Genomic DNA, 19493 nt, shown 5'->3' with positions numbered 1-19493 from the left:
GCACCCTACAGCCAGCTCGGCAGTAGCATGACCGTGCCACCCCCTCGGCACTACCACCCCCATTGGCCCACCCCCTCCCCGGTGCCACCCCAAATGTTCTGGCAGCAATGCCATGGCTGTGAGTGCCAGGTGCAATGCTACAACCATCACCCATGCTCTGTGCTCCCTCCATGTGTCCCTTGGGAGGGGTCAGGCACTACCCCCTGCCCAGACCCAACCTGGTGGCACTGGGTGCAGAGGAAAACCCTGCCAACGGCTGCAGCAAGGTGCCTGCAGTGCCACCGGGGCATTTGGGTCCCAAGAGCTTGCCAGGGCTCGGCTCACCCCAGCTGCAGCAACCCCCAGCCGTGGTGCCACTGGCTGGGGACGCAGGGACAAACCACACAAGACACGACACGGACAGTTGTGCAGCTGCTGCTGCTCCTTTAGTGTGAGAGAGGCACAATGGCACAAGGCAAGGCACGGGCACTGGCACTGGCACCAGCACCTTCCCCAGTGCTGGGGAGGGCTGCTGGTTGCCCCGAGAGCAGCATGTCCCCCAGCTCCCAGTGGGAGCAGTCTTTGGTCCTAGCAGTCCCCAGGCAGGCACAGGGGGCAGCTGAGACTGGGGCACACAGGGGACTCCACTCCTGCCAGGCACCATCCCAGGGTAAGGTCAGCTAGGTGTGGGGTGTAGTGTTCAATGGGCTGGAGGGGCACGGGGGGAGCAGCCAGGCAGGAGGGCCGCTGTGGTGCCGAGAGGACAGGCATGGGGGCTGCCTGCACCTTGGGGCTGGGCTGACTGGCTGTGGCCACCCACAAAGGGGCTGGGGCCCACCCTGCCTCCCCAAAAATGCTTCCCCCAGTTGCATGAAGTCCCTGTGCAAACACAGCATCGAGGTGCCTGCCCACCCCATGGGGACAGATGGGCAGCAGCAGGGTGTCAGGGCGAGGTCCAAGTGCTATTTGGGGCTGCTGCAGCACAGAGGAGGGGAACAGGTGCACCATTTCATCCTTAGCATGGCTTTTCCTCTATTAATCCCTCCCCGCAGTGCCAAGGCAGAAGCTGGAAGCGAGGGCTGGATGAGGCCAGGTGATCCCTGTGCCCACAGCATGGGCGGCAGAGGTCACCTGCAGGCCCCAGTTTACACCTCCCAGCACCCCATCCCCTGGCAGGGCACCATCCCAGGGGCACCTGCTGCAGTGCCCCCCAGGGGAGGGGTGCACAGCACCCACCAGCATCCGCCTCAGTCCCCCCAGTGGCTTGGTGCAGCGGGGAACGGGTTAAGGACCCGCTGGCCAAGGCCATTGTTTCGGACACAATGGAGAGGAAGAGGATGCCGGGGCCAAAATTCCTCCAGCTCCCACCGGACAGATGGACAGAGCTGGACAAACAGACATGATGGAGGGCGAGGATGGTTTAACCCTTCCAGACGCTGCATGGGGATGCCCTCAGGCAGCCAGGGGGACGTTTAAGGCACGTGGTGCAGCACAAGCTGCGGGACAGGCACTGGTGCCCAGGACAAGCTAGAGGGACTCCCGCGGGCACAGAAAGACCCGGTGGGGGGTGGCAGGATCCGTCCATCTGGTGGGGGGTGGCCATAGAGCCCCCGGTGGGGGGTGGCCATAGAGCCCAGGGCAACTCTGTGGCATGAATCCCCCTGCCAGCGCCTGGACTGGCACTCCCTCCCCTGCTCGGTAAACAGTAAAAATAAATAAAAGGCAGGGGCTGGACAGACAGACAGATGCGAGGAGAGCCCCCGAGCGGCCGGATCCACTTTGGTAGCAAGCTGGGGCCATGGCCAGGGTCCTGGGGGGAGGCTGGGCAGGGGGCTAGCAGCCCTTGGGAGCCTGGCCAAGGCTCTCACGCAGGCAGCGGAGCTGCTCCTGGCCCAGCTTGATCTTCTCCTCCAGCTCGCGCTGCTCGGCAATGAGGGCTGACTTCATCTTGACGAAGTGTTGGTAGTCCTGGAGGTGCTCGGCAGGCAGGTACCGTGCCACCATGGCACCCACCGCCTCCTCCCGCCGCCCCACGTGCTCCTTCAACTCCTTGGCATCCTCCAGCTGCGCCGCCAGCAGCCGCTGCTTCTCCCGCAGGGCCACCTGCAGGCGAGACAGGCAGCATAGGTGGGGGATCCCACACCCCAACACCCTGCGGGTGTCCCCCTGTCCCGTGCACACCTTGTCCTCTGCGGGGGCATGCGGCCCCAGGCTGTCCAGGGCAGTCTCCACGCGGGCCAGGCGCCCCGAGAGGGAGAGCAGGAGGTTGACCACCTTGTCCAGGTCACCCACGAAGAGGCGGTACTTGTCAAACTCCCCCGGGGTGCAGAGGGCTTGCAGGCGGGCAGCCACGTCCTCACCCAGTGCCCCGTTAGCACTGATGTCTTCCTGCAGCCCCCGCTGTGCCTCCCGCAGCACCGCCAGCTTACGGCTCAGGCTCTCGATCAGCTGCAGCTGCCGGAGGGAAGGGGTCAGGGGCAACCAGGGCCACCCCCATTGGGGCTGGAGGACTAGCACACAGGTGTGGGTGCGCCATGCTGCACTGGGACCCACAGACCACGAGCATCTGGTGATGCTCCTGTTTCCCATGAGCTACCAGCAATGCTCCCAGTCCCTGTGAGCATCTGGCAATGTCTCAGTCCCCGTGAGCATACAGCAATGCCCCCGTCCCCGTGAGCATACAGCAATGCCCCAGTCCCTGTGAGCATACAGCAATGCCCCCGGTCCCCACAAGCACCCACCAATGGCCTCGGTCCCTGTGAGCATCCGGCAACATCCCATTCCCTGCAAGCACTGAGCAATGCCCCTGGTTCCCACAAACATCTGGTGATGCCCTTGGTCCCTGCGAGCATCTGGTAACACTCCGAGGCCCCACAAGCACCCAACAATGCCCTGGGTCCTCACAGGCACCTGGCAATCCCACTAGTCCCTGTGAGCACCCAGCAATGTCCCTGGTCTCTGCGAGCACCTGGCAATGGCAGAGCGGAACCCCAAGGGCATCGTGCCCAGCAGTGCCCACTTTACCTTCTTCTCCATGAGCTCACGGTCCACCTCCTCCTCCTCATCATCCTCCAAGCTCCCCTCCATCACCTCCGGCAGCTCCTTCACCTTGCCGAGCGGCTCGGCTTTGCCAGCTGCTGCACCGTAATATGCCGGGTAGGCGGTGGAGCTGGCAGCGCTCCCGGGGGGCGGTGAGATGGGCTCGAAGCCCTGCCTGCAGGGACAGGGGCTCAGCACCAGCGGTGGCGGGGTGCAGCCCGTCCTTGGCGCAGTGCCCGGTGCTTTGCCAGTCCTACCTGTCCTGCGCCAGGGCCTCCAGGTGCCACTTCTGCTGGAAACGCTCACGCCAGGCCTGCCGCTCCCCTGCCACCAGCAGCTCGCCCATCACCTGGGTGGCAGGGCCGAGGGGGGCCGAGGGAGCCAGGATGCCAGCCAGGGAGTGGTCCCTGCCTGCCATGTCCCACAGCAGCTCCTCCGAGCCCACACGGCGGGGCTGGGGCTGGCCCCCCTGGCAGCTCACATCCTCCGCTGCTCCGGGACTGGGCTTGGGTGCCTCCGGGGTGGCAGGGCCGGGACCACCATGCAGGGGCAGGGAACACTCACCCACCCCACGGGGGCCAGCCCAGCCCCGCTCCTGGTTCCGGCCAAGCCTTTGGGGCTGCTCCTCCATCTCCCAGAGGTGCTTTGCCTTCGGCCGCTCCTCCCCGGCCCCTGCCGCTCTGCCGACACCCACCCAGGGACACCCACGTCAGCTCCCCTGTCCACGTGTGGGGGACGGGGACACGCTGGGCCAGGCCCACCCCGGGGAAAGAGGTCAGGGACGCCCCTTGCCCCAAGAAAACCCCACAGCCCATCCCAAGGGGTGGATTAGGATGCTCCGATGCAGGGTTCCAAGGGCCACATGGCCCCAAGAGCCACTCCATGCCCAGCCTGTGCCCACAGCCCCCTCCCACCCCCACGCCACAGCGGCACTTGCCTGCGAATCTCAGTGCTGCCAGCATCGGGCTCAGGCGTCCTGCGGAGGGATCTGGGGGGCTCGGGTCGGGGCCAGGCACCTGGTGGGGCAGGGGGGCGAGCGGCATGGCCCCGGGACCGGCCCCCCTGCTCCCCGGTGAGGCTCTGCGACCGCTCACGGATTGCCTCAGCGATGCTGCGGGTCGGCACTGGGGCAGCGGTGAAGGCAGAGCCGTGCCCGGATCCATCTGGCAGGCGCTGGGACGTCCGGCGCTGCCTGTACTTCTCCCAGTTGGGGGGAGGTGGGCGGGGAGGTGGGGGGCCTTTCTTTTTTGGGACACTGGGGGGGTCCAGCTTGGCACGGAGAAGGTCCCTCCGGTCGCGGCCCCGGGGGCTGGCAGGCTCCAGGTTGAGGTGGCTCTCAGAGAAGGCTCTGCCCCGCAGTGGGCGGTGGAGGGGCTCCGGGGGGCTCTCGGGCGAGCGGGCCAAGCGGTCGCCATCCCATGAGAGGTCATGCGTGGACGTGGCCCGGTAGCAGGGTGGCCACTCCGTCTCTGCGCTCTCAAAGCAGGGGCGGAAGGGGCCGAGCCTCGAGAAGCCCAGTTGGTAGTGGGAGAGCTCGCTGGGGAGAGAAGGGGGCATCCATCCCCCCGAGACAGTCACCCTCCCAGGCAGTTCATGCCCACCCCTGCCTCAGTTTCCCCAGATGGAGTCACCCAGACCCGCTAGTGGGGAAGCCCAGACTCTCCCAGTGCCCCGCTTTGGGCACAGCCCCCTGGGGATGGGTAAGGGGAGACACACATACCCCCCGGGCACCTCCTCGCACCCTTGGGCCCCACTTGCCCACGGTGGCACATACACCCACTTCACAGGGCACAACATCTGGGGCATTATGGGAGGCACTTTGTACATCACCAACCGAAATTACATCTGCCTCACTGGCAGAGGTCCCTCCTGAGTGGCATGCACATCCCGGTGTGGGCTCACCTGATGGACTGGCTGGCTTTCCTGGTTATCGCCGGCGGTTCCCACTCATCCAGAGGAAATTCCTGTGTGGGGGAAGGAGAGAGAGTGTGAAAGCGGGGTCAGCATCCCCCTCCCCATCCCTGTCCAGGCGCAGGAGGCATGCAGAGGGTCTGCAGGGCCCCCCATGGGCACAGTACCCCCCACCCCAGCCCTGGGGGTGAATGCTCAGGGGGTGCAGCGTAGTGCCAGTGCTGCTCCCCAGCACAGTCCAGGGGGGATTCACTCACCGAGGCGAAAGCTCTGCGGGGGGGCCAGACGTCACTCTCCTCCCGCCCAGGGCGGGGGGCTGGGCAGCAGCAGTCGGGACAGCGTGCCCAGGGCTGGGGGTGGCAGCGGCAGGCATGGCTGCGGGGCAGCGGCGGGGGGCACAGGTCCCCCCCACAGTAGTGGCAGGGCTCGGGGCGCGGGGGACCTCCGTAGGGGTAGGAGAAGCCCCGCAGGTACTCCAGCTCCCCTGGCCTCCCCAGCGGCTTGTAGCAAGGGGGCTGCTCCCGGCAGCACTCAGCGTAGGGGCTGGCGGTGCTGGGGCGGCTGGGCGAGGGCGAGCTGTAGGGCTGGTCGACGGAGAGGCGGCGGGTGTCCCGGCGCTCGGGGCCGGCAGGCTGGAAGGCACCAGAATCACCTGCTGGGGGCTTGCCATGCCGGGGCGGCACAGACCGGCTGCTCTCCTCGAAGAACCGGCGTCGGTCGGCGAAGGGCAGGAGGACGGCCTCGTCGCTGCCCCGCGGTGGGGAGCTGGTGGCCACCGGCCCCTGACCATAGCCCTCCAGCTCGGCGGGGCTGGGCGAGCACTGCTGCTGCAGCTTGCGCTCCGGGGACCAGCGCCAGCGTCCCCGGCCTGTCAGTACTGCCCTCTCGGGGGACGTGGGCCCTTTGGGGACTGGCAGCGGGTCAGGGGTGGGGATGCCCCGGTCCCCTGAGCGGCCATGGTTCCTGCCATCCTCGCTTGGAGCAGGGCTGAGACGCTCGGCCGGGGTGCGGGGTCCCTCCGCCGGCATGCTGCCCTCGGGAGGCTCGTCTGCCTCCTCCACCGGCTCCTCGCCAGGCGGCGGGGCGCCAGGACCCCGGCTCTTCTGCAGCTGGGCCTTGCGCCGCTGGATCTCGTTGCGCAGGCTGGTGGCAAAGCGGTCGCTGCGGCGGCGCATCTGAGCAGAGCGGTGGGAAGCACCCCCAGCCCGCCGGCCCCCCACGCGGCCCTCTTCCTCCGCCGGCCCCTCGGTGCTGCGTGCCGGGCTGGACCCCGGACCGTCCTGCCCACAGGCTCGCTGCGGCTCGGGGCAGCAGCGGCAGGGTGGCAGGCGGTGGCATGGCTCCGGGCAGAGCGGGGGGTCCTGGGCGGCCCCTGCAGACCCTGGCCGGCTGCCCTCAGGGTGCAGTGGGGAAAGGGTCCAGCGGTGCCCGTCGGGGGCCGGCGAGGCTCGCTCACTGACAGTGCCTACCTGTAGGGAGCGGAGCTGGGAGGCCAGCAGCTGCTCGGGAGCACTGTGCCGGTGCGGCGCATGGCCCTTGAGTGGGGAGAGCAGCAGGTTGTCACCTGCCGCCATGGCATCCGGCGCTCGGTGCATGCTGCTATCCGGGTACAGCCGGTCACCCGGCTCTGTGCTCTCCCCCAGGAGCGTCTCGGCTGGGCACCGGTCTGGGTGGGAGCTCAGCATGTAATACTGGTTGGCAGAGAGTTGGTCCTTCATGGGGTACAGCGCCGGCGCCCTCCCGCCCATTGCCTCCACCTCCCCATCCCGCTGGCAGAGGAAGGTGTCGGAGATCCACCGGCCCTTGGCATGCAGCATGTCTGACGCCACTGATGCCTGGCGCCTGTCCCCTCCACCAGACGGGGCTGCCCGCAGGCTGTCCCTCCTGATGGGGGGCTGGGGGGGCACAGGTGCCCGCCAGGCCTCGGGGTGCCGGCTGGTGGGCGGCTCAGCCCCTGTGGTCAGGTAGCGCCCGTCGGGGGGCTTGCAGGGGCCTTGGAGGCTGGAGTCAGCGGAAGCAGGCTCCTCGGGACGGAGGGAGAGGGCGCAGTCAGAGGCGATGGAGCTGGCGGAGAAGGAGCTGTAGGCCGAGTCCCGCTTGCTGTGGTACATGACCTGGTCAACGGGCGAGGGGTCCCCTTCATAGTAGGCCTGGCCGGGCTGGTCCAGGCTCTCCATGCTCCCGATGGAGCTGCTCCGGTCGGTGCTGCAGTGCCGGGACAGCGGGTTCCACTGCAGGGACAGCTCGCTGCCGCCCGGCCCCATGCCGGCGTTAGGGGTGCCCGCCGCCGCCCACCCACCTCTCCACCAGCCCCTCCAATGGGCACGAGATCCCGTGAATCCCACACCTCCCCACCACATACACCCCGCTGGGATAGGGGGGCACAGCCCCAACCTGCCCTTCACCGCCGGGTTTGGGGGCAGCTCCAAGGCTGCTCCAACGCTGGCAGGAGGAGCGGGCACGGGGACACAGGGCATGCGTGGCTCCGGCCACTCGGGACCTGCCGGCTCTGGCAGGGGGGGCACTGGAACTCAGCAGCTCCTGGCCGGCTCCGGTGGAGCCACCGCCCCTTCCTGCCGGGAGCTGGCGAGTAAACAGCCAGGGGAAAGGGCAGTGCGGCGACAGGATGGGGGGGATGCCCAACAACAGCGTGGGGCAAGCACGCCAGCACTCCCCCTGCACTCCCCTGCCCCAGCCAAGGGGGTGCCCCATCCGCCCCCCTCCCCTTGCATGTCCTGGAGGTGCCCCCAGGGGTGTGTGGGGAGGTCTTACCTGACATCACACCCCGAGGGCCAGGAGAGGCTGAAGGCGTCAGCAGGGCAGTGCATGGCGGGGGCGTCGGGGCGGCTTTCGGCGAGCTTGGCCACGTGCCAGGAATGGGGCCGGAGTACGGGCACGCTCCTCCTGCCAAGAGCAACAGCGTGAGAGGACAAGAATGGGGAGGAAGCCGGGCCGAGGAACCGGGGCTGAAGTCACTTCCTACGGGGCTTCCTGTCCCCCCCAGGCCAGCGCCCGCCCAAGGGGGATGGCGGCGAAGAGGGTCCGGCCCTGCCCGGTGCCGGGCAGGGGGATCCCACAGTTCCCCCCCACTGCCGGGGCTCCCCTGCCTGCAGCGTCCACGCTGCCAGCATCCACAGGGGACCGAGGATGTGGCCACAGCGTAGCCCATGGGCAATGCCCCAGCAGGGCAAGTGTCCATGCCGGGACTGGACCACCTCCGCAGGCACCCCAAGGGACCCTGGGGCCATATCTGTCTCCCCACCACAAGTCTGACTTTCCCCCCTTGCTCCTTGGTCCCTCAGCATCTGCAGCAAGCACCGGCCACATCACATCCCTGGGGAGGGGTCCTGTGGCAGGCCCTGTCCCACCCCCTGTGCCAGGCAGCTGTGGAGGTCTCCAGTCCCCCCAGCACACACAGGCAGCGATGTCCAGTGCCACCGCACAGACACATGGACAGATGCCACCTCCTGTACCCTCTAAGTGCCCAGTGCTGCCCCAGCCTCCGCCGGGTGGGCAGGGAGGGTGGCAGTGTTGTGGAGTCAGCACAGGGGTCCCACCCCCCAGAGCCCCCACACTCACCATGGATGATGCTGAGCCCCAGCACAGCCCCGTGGCACCCTCTGCCCCGCAGGCAGTGTCCTGTGCCGCCCCAGCCCCTGGGTGCCGCTGGAGCCTGGTCAGGACGCAGCCAGGGAGTGGATGTGGGTCGGAGGGGAGGGGTGGGGGGGTGGGGGGGCCGGACTGCAAGGCCTGGCCCTGCCTCTCCTTCCTCTCCCAGGCAGGCAGCAGGCAGGCAGCAGGCAGGAAGGGAGAGGAGCGGCCACGCTCCAGGATACCGCCCAGCAAGGGGGTGGCAAGCCTGCCACACTGCACCGGCTCTGCTGGTGGCACACTGGGCTGGGCAACCCACTACCACCACCACGATGGGGTGCTGGTAGCCCTGGTGGGGCTGCCCCCATCGCGTCCCAGCACGGGGCACCTCCAGGCTGGAGACAGGGGCACCCCCAGGCTCCTGCCAGCCCCCCAAGCAGATGATGCCCCCCCGGCCCTGGCACCGCCACCCCCCATCCCCCAAATTGGAAGCACTGCCAACCTGCGGACGATCATCTTCAGGGTGCGGTAGGAGCCCTTGATGAGGATCAGGGCCTCCTGGCGGGACCCATACAGCGGCGTCCCACTGATGTTCACCAGCTCGTCGCCCGGCTGCAGCTGGCGGGACAGTGCGGCCTTGCCCCCGTCTTCCACCTGGGTGACAGAGGGGGGCGTCAGGGGGGCACAGACCCCCAGAACACCCCAGAGGGTGTGCCACCGCCACCGGGTGCCAGGGGAGAAAGAGGCTTCAGAAAGGGGGTGCCTGCGCTCTGGGCACCGTGGAGCGATCTGCGGCGCCGGGCTCCCCCCTGCCCCAGTCACATGAATTTCTGAGCAAGGAAAGGGCATCAGGGAGGGGGGGAGAAGAAAAATGTCCCGTCCCAGCAGATTCCCCCGCAGGCGCGGGCAGCACAAGGGCCCTTTGTCCAGCACAGATGCCAGCCCCCCACCGCTGCTCCCGGCCCCACGTCGGCCCTGCCCGGGCACCCGTGGTTATTTCAATGCCCGAAGGATGCCATCGCGCTGTGCGCACCCAGGAGAGCCATCAGCAGTGGAAGCGCCGAGCTGTGCCCAGCCCTGGCACCCACGACCGAAATGAGCCTGGTACCCGGCACTGCGGCAGCTTGGAGGGCACAGGGCCATGGTGCTGCCAGCACGGAGCGGCCCCAGACCATCCCCTCTGCCCCAGCAGGTAGGTGCAGCGCGGGCAGCCCTGAGATGGGCAGTGCCCAGCTGGGGAAGGCAGAGCACCCGGTGCTGGCACTCATTTCTGTCCAGCCTGCCACTCCTGACAGCTGGGGATCACCATGCCCAGCCCCCCACACCAAAGAGCTGGCAAGCAAGCCCAGCTGCTGGGCTGCATGGTGGCAGTGGCGCAGGACCTGGGGTGCCCTGTGCCCCCATGCCCAGCATGGACATGGAGCCTGACCCAGCTGGACCCTACAGCCAGCCACCTGGTGACGGGCAGAGCTGGCCTGGCCCCGTGCCAGGGCTCCTGCGCCCACCCTGCCCACAGGCTCCTCACCCTGCCCTGCCGCTCCTGGCCTGGCAGAGAAATGAGCTCTGCCCGCAGCGCTGTCTCTGCAGCCCAGCCTGGGCGGCAGCCAGGCCCCAGTGCCGGGGGGCACCCATGGCTGCCCAGCCGGCTGGCCACCATGCACATGCCACTAGGCAGCCCTTCCCAGCCTTGCTGCCGGGCAGGGCTCAGGGGGCATCCCCCTGCCTGCAGGCAACATGGCACCTGGGGAGCCAGGAAGGAGCAGCCAGGCCTCCTGCCCAGCCTGGCACTGCCCCATGGCTCTGCTGGGCACAGTTGTGCCCAGAGCCCCACAGCTTTCCCAGTTTTTCAGAGACGTGGGGATTGCAATGCCACAACGTGCCTGCCTGTGCGGCAGGCTGCCCTCCCACCCAGGGGTTGGACGTGGAGCGGAGCAGAGGGGGGAGGCCTGCATGCCTGGCAGGGGGCCCCAGCTGCCTTCGAGGGCTCCCAGGCCCACCATGCACCCGCTGGAGCACCCGGGTTTAACCCCTGCCATGCTGCTGCCTGCCACCAGGCAGCCCTGGTACTGCGGGCAGGCTGCACCTTCACCCCAGTCCCCTGCCCACCCCGTCCTGCCGCAGCCACAGGGCTGAGTCAATGGTGACGGGTCATCCCTCCCTGGTGCAGGACACTGCCAGGGCTGCACCCACGTCTGGGCTACCCCTTGCGCCAGGACGGACATGGCTCAGCCCTGGCATTGCTCACCAGGAGCTAAATCTGGCACAAATAGCCCCTTGTTCTGCCTTCGCCACCAGTGAACTCAGCGCTGGCAGCCAAACCCCGCTGCCTGCTGCCCCGCCTGGCCAGGCCAGCCCCGGGCACTTCCCTGACACCACCCCTGGCGTTCACTCTGGGCCCTAATGGTAGGCACCAGCTGGCTCACAGGCGTATCCATCTGCCTGCCCCAGGAGCGACTTGTCTTAGGAGTCACAGCCACAGCAGTGTCAGAGCTGTGCCCACCTTGCCCCACGCAGAACACCCCGACATGCCGGGGGAGCCTGTGCCGGGGGACACTCAGCAGCCCCACAGAGCCCACACCAGCCCCGCCATGAGACTCTGTCACAGGAAGGGATCCCACCCGGAGCAGGCTCAGAGGCCAAACTGTCTCACGAAGCGCCGACACCCCCTTCCCCTTTCCGGCGCGAGGCCTGGGGCCCCCCGCGCCGCAGGCGGGGGCTGCCCCCTCCCCGCACACACCTCGGCCAGCCGCGGCGGTGGAGCGGGCGCCCCGGGGGACCCTCCCCTGAATGCACAGAGCGCTGGAACAAGCCCCCTTTGTCTGCAGAGCACACGCGGCAGCGGCGGCCGTGCCGGGGGAGCGCGGGGGCCGGCACCCCCGGTCCGCAAGGAGCACCCCCCATTCTCCTTGCAGCGATGGGGACCGTCCCCTGGCCCCCCTGTCCTCTCCTCCAGACCCACCAGCACCCACCGCCCCGGGGCCCGGCAGCGAGTCGGGGGGCGGGCAGCGGCCCCGCCGGCAGGGCCGCGGCTCCCGCCCGCCGGCGGTGGCACCCCGGGGCGCAGGGCAGGGACCGGAGCCACTTTTCCAGCTCCCCCAGACAGACCACGCTGCCCGCGTCCCGGCGCAGGGCGTGGAGGGCCCCGGGGGGGCGGCCAGCCCGGCTCGGGGCAGGGTGGCAGCCCCGGGGCCGCGGCACAGCCCGCCCCGCCAGCACCCGGGCCCGGCAGGACGGTAGCACCGAGCGGGCGGGCAGCCGAACCCCGCGGTGACCGGACGGGCTCCGCGGGGGGACGGGGTGCCGGGGCACCCCCGGCTGCTGCCCGGTTCCCAGCGGGTTTCCCAGGAGGGCGATGCCCCGGCGGGAATCGGTGACCCCCTGCCTGGCGGGACGTCGCGGCCGTGGGACCCCACCCGCGCCCCCCCCACTCCCGGCCGCAGAAGGGACGCGGGCGGACGAACCCCGCGCCTCCCCCGCTCGGCACCGCAGCCTGATGCCAGACCCCTGTCCCGGGCACGGCCCTGCTCGCGCGTGTCGGAGGTGCCGGGACGGGGGAGGACTCCGCTTCCCCCCCCCCCGTGGCCCCCGACGTCACCGCAGAGCCCGGTCCCGGGGGCGCCCGTGGGCACACGAAGGGGTGCAGCCCTCCCCCACCCCGCGGCACCCCGCAGGACGGGACCAAGGGGGACGCAAGGGGGACGCGGGGGCCGACCCCGCCGCCAGCCCAACGGATGTGCCGGAGGAATTTCTTCCTGCCGCGGGGCCCGGGCTGTCCCCCCGCCCCTCGGCCCCTCGGCCCCCGCTCTCCCCCGCGGCTCGGGGTGGCGGGTCCCGGGGCATGTGGATGCGGGTGACCGCCACGGCCCGGCCCCGCCGCGCCGGGACAGGCGACCCCGCGGCCGGAGCTCCCCGCGCCCCCAGCGCCGCCGCGCCCCGGGTGTCCCCCCCGCGCCCCCTCGGAGGCCCCTGGCGGGGGGACGCCGCGGAGCCCACGCGGGACCGCGCCCGGCGGCGCCCACCTTGGAGACGATGAGGGGCTCGCCGTGCTCCAGCCCGCCGCGCAGCGTGAAGCCCCAGGGCGCGCCCCCCTGCAGCTGCACATGCACGTACTGGGGGGCGCCGGGCCGGCCCTCGGCCCGCTCCATGGCCGCTACCGGCCCATCCCGGCCCGGCCCGGCCCGGCCCCGCGCCGCCGAGGAAGTGACACCCCCGCCTGCCCGGGCGGAGCGGCGCGGGGCCGAGCGGTGGGGCGGGGCCGGGCCCGCCAGCACCGGGGCTGCTCCGCCGCCGCCAATGAGGCGCGGGGGGACGGCGGCGATCGGCTCGGCGTGGGACGGTACGGCATGGCACTGCTCGGCAGGGCACGGCGTGGCTTGGCTCGACACAGCATGGCACAGCACGGCATAGCACAGCATTGCACAGCACGGCCCAGCATTGCATGGCATGGTTCAGCATGGCACAGCTCAGCTCAGCATGGCATGGCACAGCATGGCACGACATGACATGGCACGGCTCGGCATGGCACGGCTCAGCATGGCACAGCTTGGCTTGGCTCGGCACAGCATGGCACCGCTTGGCTTGGCACAGCTTAGCACAGCATGGCATGGCACAACTAGGCATAGCATGGCAAGACTCGGATTGGCGTGGCTCAGCTTGGCTCAGCTAGACACAGCATGGCTCAGCTCAGCATGGCATGGCACAGCCTGACTTGGGACGGCTTGGCTCAGCCCAGTTCAGCACAGCCACAGCACAGCTCAGCTTGGCACAATTCAGCTCAGCTCAGCATGGCATGGTGTGGCTCAGCATCGCTCAAGGCACAGTTTGGCATGGCTCAGCTCATGGCATGGCTCCGCACACAATGGCACAGCACAGCACTGTGCTACTCAGCTCAGCTTGGCTTGGCACAGCACGGCTTGTCCCAGCCCAGGAACCTGCACTGAGCTGCTAGGCTCAGCTTGGCATGGCCCAGCCAGTATGGCTTGACTCGGTCCACCACAGTTCAGTTCAGCACGGCACAGCACAGCTCAGCCCTACACAATTTGAGATGGCAAGAGGGCAGCATGGGTTGACTGGTCCAGCATGGTTCAGCCCGGCATGGTTCGGTGCAGCTCAGCTGGGCTGGCATGTTCCGGCTTGGCTCAGATCAGCATGGCATGACACAGGGCTGGCATGGCTCACTTCGGCACAGTGTGGTGCAGCCAGGGGCCTGACCTGGTCTGGCTCCACTTGGCTCAGTGCAGTTCAGCTCAGGTTGACATGGGCAAGCAGGACTGGCGCAGTCCGGCTTGGTGCAGCATGGCTGACCCAGCTTAGCTTGTCGTGGCACGGTTCAGCGTGGCATGACCTGGTTTGGCCCAGCACAGCATGGTGGCACCAGGGCCCAGCACCACTAGGGACAGCTCGTCACAGCTCGGCCTGCGACAGCTGGGCTGAGCACGGCGGTGCGGTGTGGCCAGTAGTTTGGCAGCGCTCTTGTGGGTGCGAGGGGATGCCTGCTCAGTGGCAGTGGGGTGGTGCATCCTCCGCCACAGCCCCCCAGGGCAGGAGGCTCCCCGCGGGTCCCCACCCCGGCAATCACGCTGGCGTCCTGAGCCCCGCTGCCTGCGGGTGAGCACGCGCTGCCGCCTCCTGTCTGGCCTGCCCATTCCGGCCCCCACCCTGTCCTGCCGGGACACCCCGGGGCATACGTGGCTGTATGGCCGTGCTTCCCCTCTGCTGTTCCCCCAACAGGCCCAGGAGGGGCTGCTGTGCCCATTTGGGGAAAATGAGGCAGGGGACAGAGGCGGTGGTCGGCAGCTGGGGTGGTGGGAGTAGGTCGGTGGGTTCCCAGGGGAGCCCGTGAGTCCCGCTCCTCCCCTTCCCGCCCCGGGCCCCGGCTCTTACTCATCTCCTTCCCAGACAGCACAGCCAGCCCGGAAAGCTCTGCCCTGCCAGCAACGCCCGCGGCCCCGGCTGCCTGTGGGCTGGGCGGGTGCAGCACTGTGGCCCGGGAGGGTGGGCTTGCTGTGCCAGGATGGTGAGTGACCCCCAGCCTTGCTCAGACCTGGTGCAGGAAGGGTCCCTCAAGTTTTTCTTGGCAGCCCCCACCCACCGGTGCCTGCCCTGAGCCCTGCCTGTGCCCTGCTCAGCTGGGCTGCAGGCAGCCCAGGACATGTGCCCTATCCTTGTGCCAGGGGGTCCCAGAGCACAGGGTGGTCCCCAGGCTGTTTGTGGCACTGGAACCCACCCAGCAGCAACGCACAGAGCCCCTCTCATGGCCTCAACATGTCCATGCCTGGGCTAACTCTCCTGCTCTCCCCCATGGCCTTGCTGCCCCTCTTGCTGTGCCCCCCACTCATGGATGTCTCCTGCCGTGCCCGGACTTTTCCCGGTCTCCACCGGGCTTGGCTGCCCCCATGCCCTTTCCCAAATGAGTAACCAGGGCTGCCCGGCCAGGCGTGAGGGCTCTGCGCTCTGGATCGTCACGTGGCCCCACACCCCATTAAACACTGCATCCCCCCCCCATGCTGGCACCCCCCCAAATGGCCCTCGCAGCCCTCACCGCTGTGCCCTGCTGGCACCAGGAGGGGTGAGCAGAACCCAGGGCAAGGCAGGCACCAACACACCCCCCAGTTCCTCCCAATGCCCCCGTGCCTGCACCAGTGGTTCCCCAAGCAGAGTGTCTGTGTGTCCCCTGGTCCCCTCTAACCCAGCAGGAGAGCAGCAGTGTCCCGTGGGGCTGGGCACTGCGCCAGGCGCTCTGCTGGGGGCATGGGCCATGGCTGCCTGCACTCAACTCTGTTGTGTGCCCACAGAACCTGCCTCAGGCAAGCACCATGAAGCCACAGAGCGGCACCGGGGCCGGGGGGCAATGCCTCAAATGACCCGTGCCAGTGAGAGGGTGGGCATTGCCCTCACAACCCCTCAGCCTTGGGCAGGTGCTGGCAGAAAGACCTCTGAGCTGGGATGGCCAAGCCCAGCGAAGCTGTGGGCATGGTGATGCCCGCGGGGTGGGTACCACTGGCTGAGCCAGACGCCCTCCATGCCGCTGAGCTCCGGCTCACTCTGCCCACTCATGTGCCTCAGTGCCACGGCCCCGGGGCTCAGTGCCCATCTCTCTGATGGGGACAGCGAGGCACCGGGCAGCCTGGCTCTGGGAGCGGACCCCCAGGCTCTGTGCCCGCTTGCGGCAATGGGCACGAACGTGCTGATCCCGCTGCCGGAGGGTCGGCACAGGGCTGGGGGCGCCGGAGGGGCTCTCACCGCAGCGGAGCTTCCCGCTGGGCTCCAGCCCCCTCCCCTGGGACCCAGGGAGCTCCTGGCCCTTTAAACCCTGATTTGGGCCGTGCCTTTAAAAGGCGCCGGGGGGGCCGGTCCCTCTCGCCCTGCAGGAGGAGGCTGGCCAGGAGCAGGTGGGCTGAGCGAGCTCGTCCTCCCCACCCAGCCCCCCACTTCACTCCCACTCCCTTGCCCCGGCACTTTTACAGCCCCCGTAGCCAGGCTCCTGGCCGGCTGTCTTTGCCCCTGGTCCGGGTTTTAGTCTAGAATTTGCACCCCTTTTTGCATAGAGAGCCTCCCACCTTTCTGTTCCTGTGCCAAGCTGAAGCAGCTGGCACAGTTGTCCTGGCTTGGTAGCAGCCGGCAGCACCCTGGGGTCTGCTCTTGCTGGTGCCCACAACTAGCTCTGCCTCTCCAGGGTGGGAGAAGCATGACCGCAGGCTCCCCCTGATCCTGCTGCCAGCCAGCCCCACCTCGCCCCGCTCACCCACTCTCCTGCACCTATCATGGCTTTGCTCCATCCCTTTGCCAGCCTCCTCCTCCTCCTCCTTGCAGTGCCCCTTTCCCAGGCTGTAAACCAGTCCCTGCTGCCCCCTGGCTCCCTGCCTGGTGTCCCCCCACTGCCCCTCCTTCAGGCCCTGCAAGTGCGGGCACCGGACAGCCAGGGCTGGCAAGCGGGGCCAGCAAGCAGGCAGCCCCTGCGCTACATGCTGAACTTGTACCGGCGTGCTGCCGACCGCGAAGGCCGACCCCGCCGTGGCCGCAGCCTGGGCACCAACACCATCCGCCTCATCTGGGCCAGCTCCCATGGGGGTCAGCCCTGGGCAGGTAAGGAGCAGCGGGACACTGTGGGTAGTACAGGGTCTTAGTGGAGCTGGTGGAGTGGGCTTGAGCCTTGAGGTGTCTCTGCCTGCCTCCTTCCCCCTCTTTACAGTTTCCTGGCAGGGGCTGCCCTTGGCTGTGGGGTCCCCCTTGGCAGGGGGCCCAGGCTATCCCTGCCACAGGGCCAGATGGCGCTGAGATGGGCCATTGTTGCTGGCCCTGCATGCCCCTCTGCCCTTTCTGTCCTGCCTGAAGCTGTGCCAGGCCGGTGGTGTTGGTGCAGAGGGTGGGAATTGTCCCTGCCCTTTCCCCCTCACCCTGCTGGCACCTGGCTGTCACGGGCTTTGAGGGTGATGATGGCCCAGGCTCAGCTGTGCTGCGCAGGGCTGTGGCAGCACCCTGGGAGAAGCCCATGCTGGTGTGGTGCCTGCTGTGCCATACTGGGGGCACTGACTGCTGCTTCCCCACAGGTCGCTGGTATGTGCAGCCCCTCACCTACCGCCTGGAGGGCCAGCCCGAGGCCGAGCACCTCCTCCGAGCCACCATGGTCTACCTGCCCAGCCTGCCGCTGGCCCGTGGTCGCCTCCTCTGTGCACTGGAGTTGGCCACCACTGGCGAGGCACCCGGGACACTGCTCAGCCCTGTCGCCCGCCCCCGCCATGGCTGGGCCGAAGCGGACGTCACCCCATACCTAGTGCCGGGGAACAGCAGCACGGGGAGTCTAGCGCTGCGACATGTGTGTGTGCGTGCCGGACGGGCGGGGGGCCGTGATGCCCCAGCGGCCCCCAGCCACCCCTTCCTCCTCCTCTACCTCAACGATACCCGGGCGGGGCTGCCATCTCCTGCAGCGGAGCCCCACCGGCACCGGCGCGATGCAGGGATGTTGGCCCATGACCTGCCTGGCTACCTGCGGGAGCAGGGAGGGGGGAAAAGCGACTGCTCCCTGCGCCCCTTCCCTGTCAGCTTCGCCCAGCTGGGCTGGGACCACTGGATCATCGCTCCCCACCGCTACAACCCGCGCTATTGCAAGGGCTCCTGTCCCCGCCTGCTCCGCTATGACTACCACGCACCCAACCATGCTGTGGTGCAGAGCTTCGTCCATCAGCTGGTGGATGCCAACGTGCCTCGGCCCTCCTGTGTCCCCTACCACTACAGCCCCATCAGCGTCCTCATGATCGAGCGTGACGGCGGCATCCTCTACAAAGAGTATGAGAACATGATTGCAGAGTCCTGCACCTGCCGGTAACGCCTGCTGCCCTGGCACATCACCCGTGGGCTCTGCCTGTCCCTGCTGGATCTGGACTTTAGGGTTTGTCTTGCTCTGCCTGGGGCGGGTTCATCCCCCACTCCCTGCGTGGCACTGCTCTGCAGGAAGGTTTTACAATGGCATTTTTATGTAAATTGTAGGTTTTTAAAGGCAGTAGCCTGTGCTGGGGCAGTTGCCCTGTGGCATCTGTCCTTCCTGCAGCCCCACGGCCGCTGCCTGTTTTTGGGGGGCAGGGGGGCTTGGCCTGATGCTCCCGGGGAAGAGTTGGGTCCCTGGACTGGGGCACGAAGCTCTTAGGAGGTAGCTGGGGGTTTCCCGGTGGAGCCAGGGTGGGGAGGGAGAGTGGTCCAGGTGTTCCTGTGCTTGGCACCAAGGAGGTGCCATCAGTATCTGGTGCAACCCTGCCCATGGGACTCCTTCCCAGCTCACGTGCACCCCGTTCCTCTCTAGTCCCAGCTGCGACGGCATCTCACTGGGCTGGGAATTGGGCTTGGGGGGGAAGCCCCTCTCCTCCCCTGCAGTTCTACTCTGGAGGACTGTGAAAACTGGAGGGACCTGAGCTGCCAGCTCTGCTCCCAGTGCCAGGGCCAGGCAGCTGCCTGCTCTGGGCTCTGCCCACTGCTTCCTCTGCCACCCCTGTCCTTCACCTCCTTGGCTTGCCCTCTAGCAGGGCTCGGGTCTCACCCTACCACAGGGTTCAGGCCCCCGTTGCGGTGTCCCTCTCCCTTCTCACACCCTTGCTTGGTGTAGGGCTTGGGCTCTGCTGGACTCCCGGCCTGCCCCCGTTCCCGGAGGGGTCGGTCCCACTCCCAGCACCCCTGCCGCCTGACTTTTCTCTATTTATTGCTGACTGTGTAAGTAAATAAATTGATGGATTTTGCTAAAGACCATCTTGGCCTGTTCTTCCTCTGTCCCTAGGGTGCACAGGATGCCCCCCGGGACAGGCTGGTGTAGACTATGTCACCATGCTGCCACCCTTGTGCTTGCTCCCCAATGCGTGCAGGGGGTAAATCCCAGATGGTTCAAGCAGGAGCTGAGAGAAGAGGTTCCCCTGAGCATCGATCCTCCCTGGGCCAGGGGGGACCACGTGTGGTTGCAGGCAGCTGCCTTGGTGGGGCTGGTGACAAGAGAAGCCCCACATCCCCGAGGGACCATGAGCTCGTGGGCTGTCTGTCACTGTGGACAAGGTTGGCTGTCCACAGTTGGCCGTCAGGGTTATTTTGGGAAGGTGTCTGCAGGCAAACCTGCCTGTTCCTGGGCACAATGCCCTGTGTTTGCAAGGCTGGAGCAAAGTTCTCCTTTGAGCTGAGAGACATGGGTGGCAGATGTAATTCTTGTCCCCAGTGCTTGGTGGCACTGTCACCTGTCAGCTGGGTACTGCCTCTGCATCCTCAGCCCGTGGCTCTTGCCAGGGTCTTATCTCTTGGTCTCCAGCCCTGTTACTGGTCCAAGCTCCGTGGGGATGTTTCAGCACTTCTTCCCTCCTGTGGGCATTTGCTGTGGGGCAAGGTGCTGACAGCCCCCATCCCTGCCCTACCCACCAGCCCCAAAGTTTCTCCCCCATCCTGGCAGAGCAAGCACCTGCAGAGCCCCAGGCTCCTCTCCTGCCCCTTGTCCCCACTTGGCC

At 67.9% G+C, this 19493-nt stretch overlaps 2 protein-coding genes across 6 annotated transcripts; one reads left to right on the top strand and one right to left on the bottom strand.

Moving 5' to 3' along the window:
• Positions 1 to 404: 404 nt before the first annotated feature.
• Positions 405 to 12750, bottom strand: SHROOM4 (shroom family member 4). Of its 5 annotated transcripts, none has more exons than XM_063346639.1 (10): positions 12540 to 12750; positions 9023 to 9174; positions 7702 to 7833; positions 5187 to 7176; positions 4921 to 4982; positions 3956 to 4555; positions 3276 to 3698; positions 3004 to 3193; positions 2161 to 2433; positions 405 to 2082 (listed from the first exon to the last, which is right to left on the bottom strand). In XM_063346639.1, exons 1-10 carry the CDS (start codon positions 12663 to 12665, stop codon positions 1813 to 1815), a joined length of 4218 nt encoding a protein of 1405 aa, XP_063202709.1. In that variant the 5' UTR covers positions 12666 to 12750; the 3' UTR covers positions 405 to 1812. The 5 variants fall into 5 exon arrangements, with proteins under 5 accessions (XP_063202709.1, XP_063202710.1, XP_063202712.1 ...); XM_063346640.1 differs by having other exon boundaries at positions 2161 to 2427; XM_063346642.1 differs by having other exon boundaries at positions 5187 to 7134.
• A 3160-nt stretch (positions 12751 to 15910) lies between these two features.
• Positions 15911 to 18505, top strand: BMP15 (bone morphogenetic protein 15). The gene is made up of 2 exons (XM_063346489.1): positions 15911 to 16605; positions 17070 to 18505. The coding sequence occupies exons 1-2, from the start codon at positions 16284 to 16286 to the stop codon at positions 17843 to 17845; spliced, it is 1098 nt and encodes a 365-aa protein (XP_063202559.1). The 5' UTR covers positions 15911 to 16283; the 3' UTR covers positions 17846 to 18505.
• Positions 18506 to 19493: the final 988 nt, after the last annotated feature.

The sequence above is a fragment of the Chroicocephalus ridibundus genome, chromosome 9 (assembly GCF_963924245.1).
Source record: "Chroicocephalus ridibundus chromosome 9, bChrRid1.1, whole genome shotgun sequence".
Classification (NCBI taxonomy): domain Eukaryota; kingdom Metazoa; phylum Chordata; class Aves; order Charadriiformes; family Laridae; genus Chroicocephalus; species Chroicocephalus ridibundus.
Note: the sequence above shows the minus strand (reverse complement) of the source record. Positions and strands in the feature narration are given on the sequence as shown.

Bases quoted from the DNA above. Each gene is read 5' to 3' on its own strand.
- SHROOM4 (XM_063346639.1), bottom strand. From the start codon at position 12,665: ATGGAGCGGGCCGAGGGCCGGCCCGGCGCCCCCCAGTACGTGCATGTG. The intron at 9,175-12,539 runs GTGGGCGCCGCC...TCTGTCACCCAG, and splicing joins AGCCCCTCATCGTCTCCAAG to GTGGAAGACGGGGGCAAGGC. The intron at 3,194-3,275 runs GTAGGACTGGCA...CTGTCCCTGCAG, and splicing joins GAGGCCCTGGCGCAGGACAG to GCAGGGCTTCGAGCCCATCT.
- BMP15 (XM_063346489.1), top strand. From the start codon at position 16,284: ATGGCTTTGCTCCATCCCTTTGCCAGCCTCCTCCTCCTCCTCCTTGCA. The intron at 16,606-17,069 runs GTAAGGAGCAGC...GCTTCCCCACAG, and splicing joins TGGGGGTCAGCCCTGGGCAG to GTCGCTGGTATGTGCAGCCC.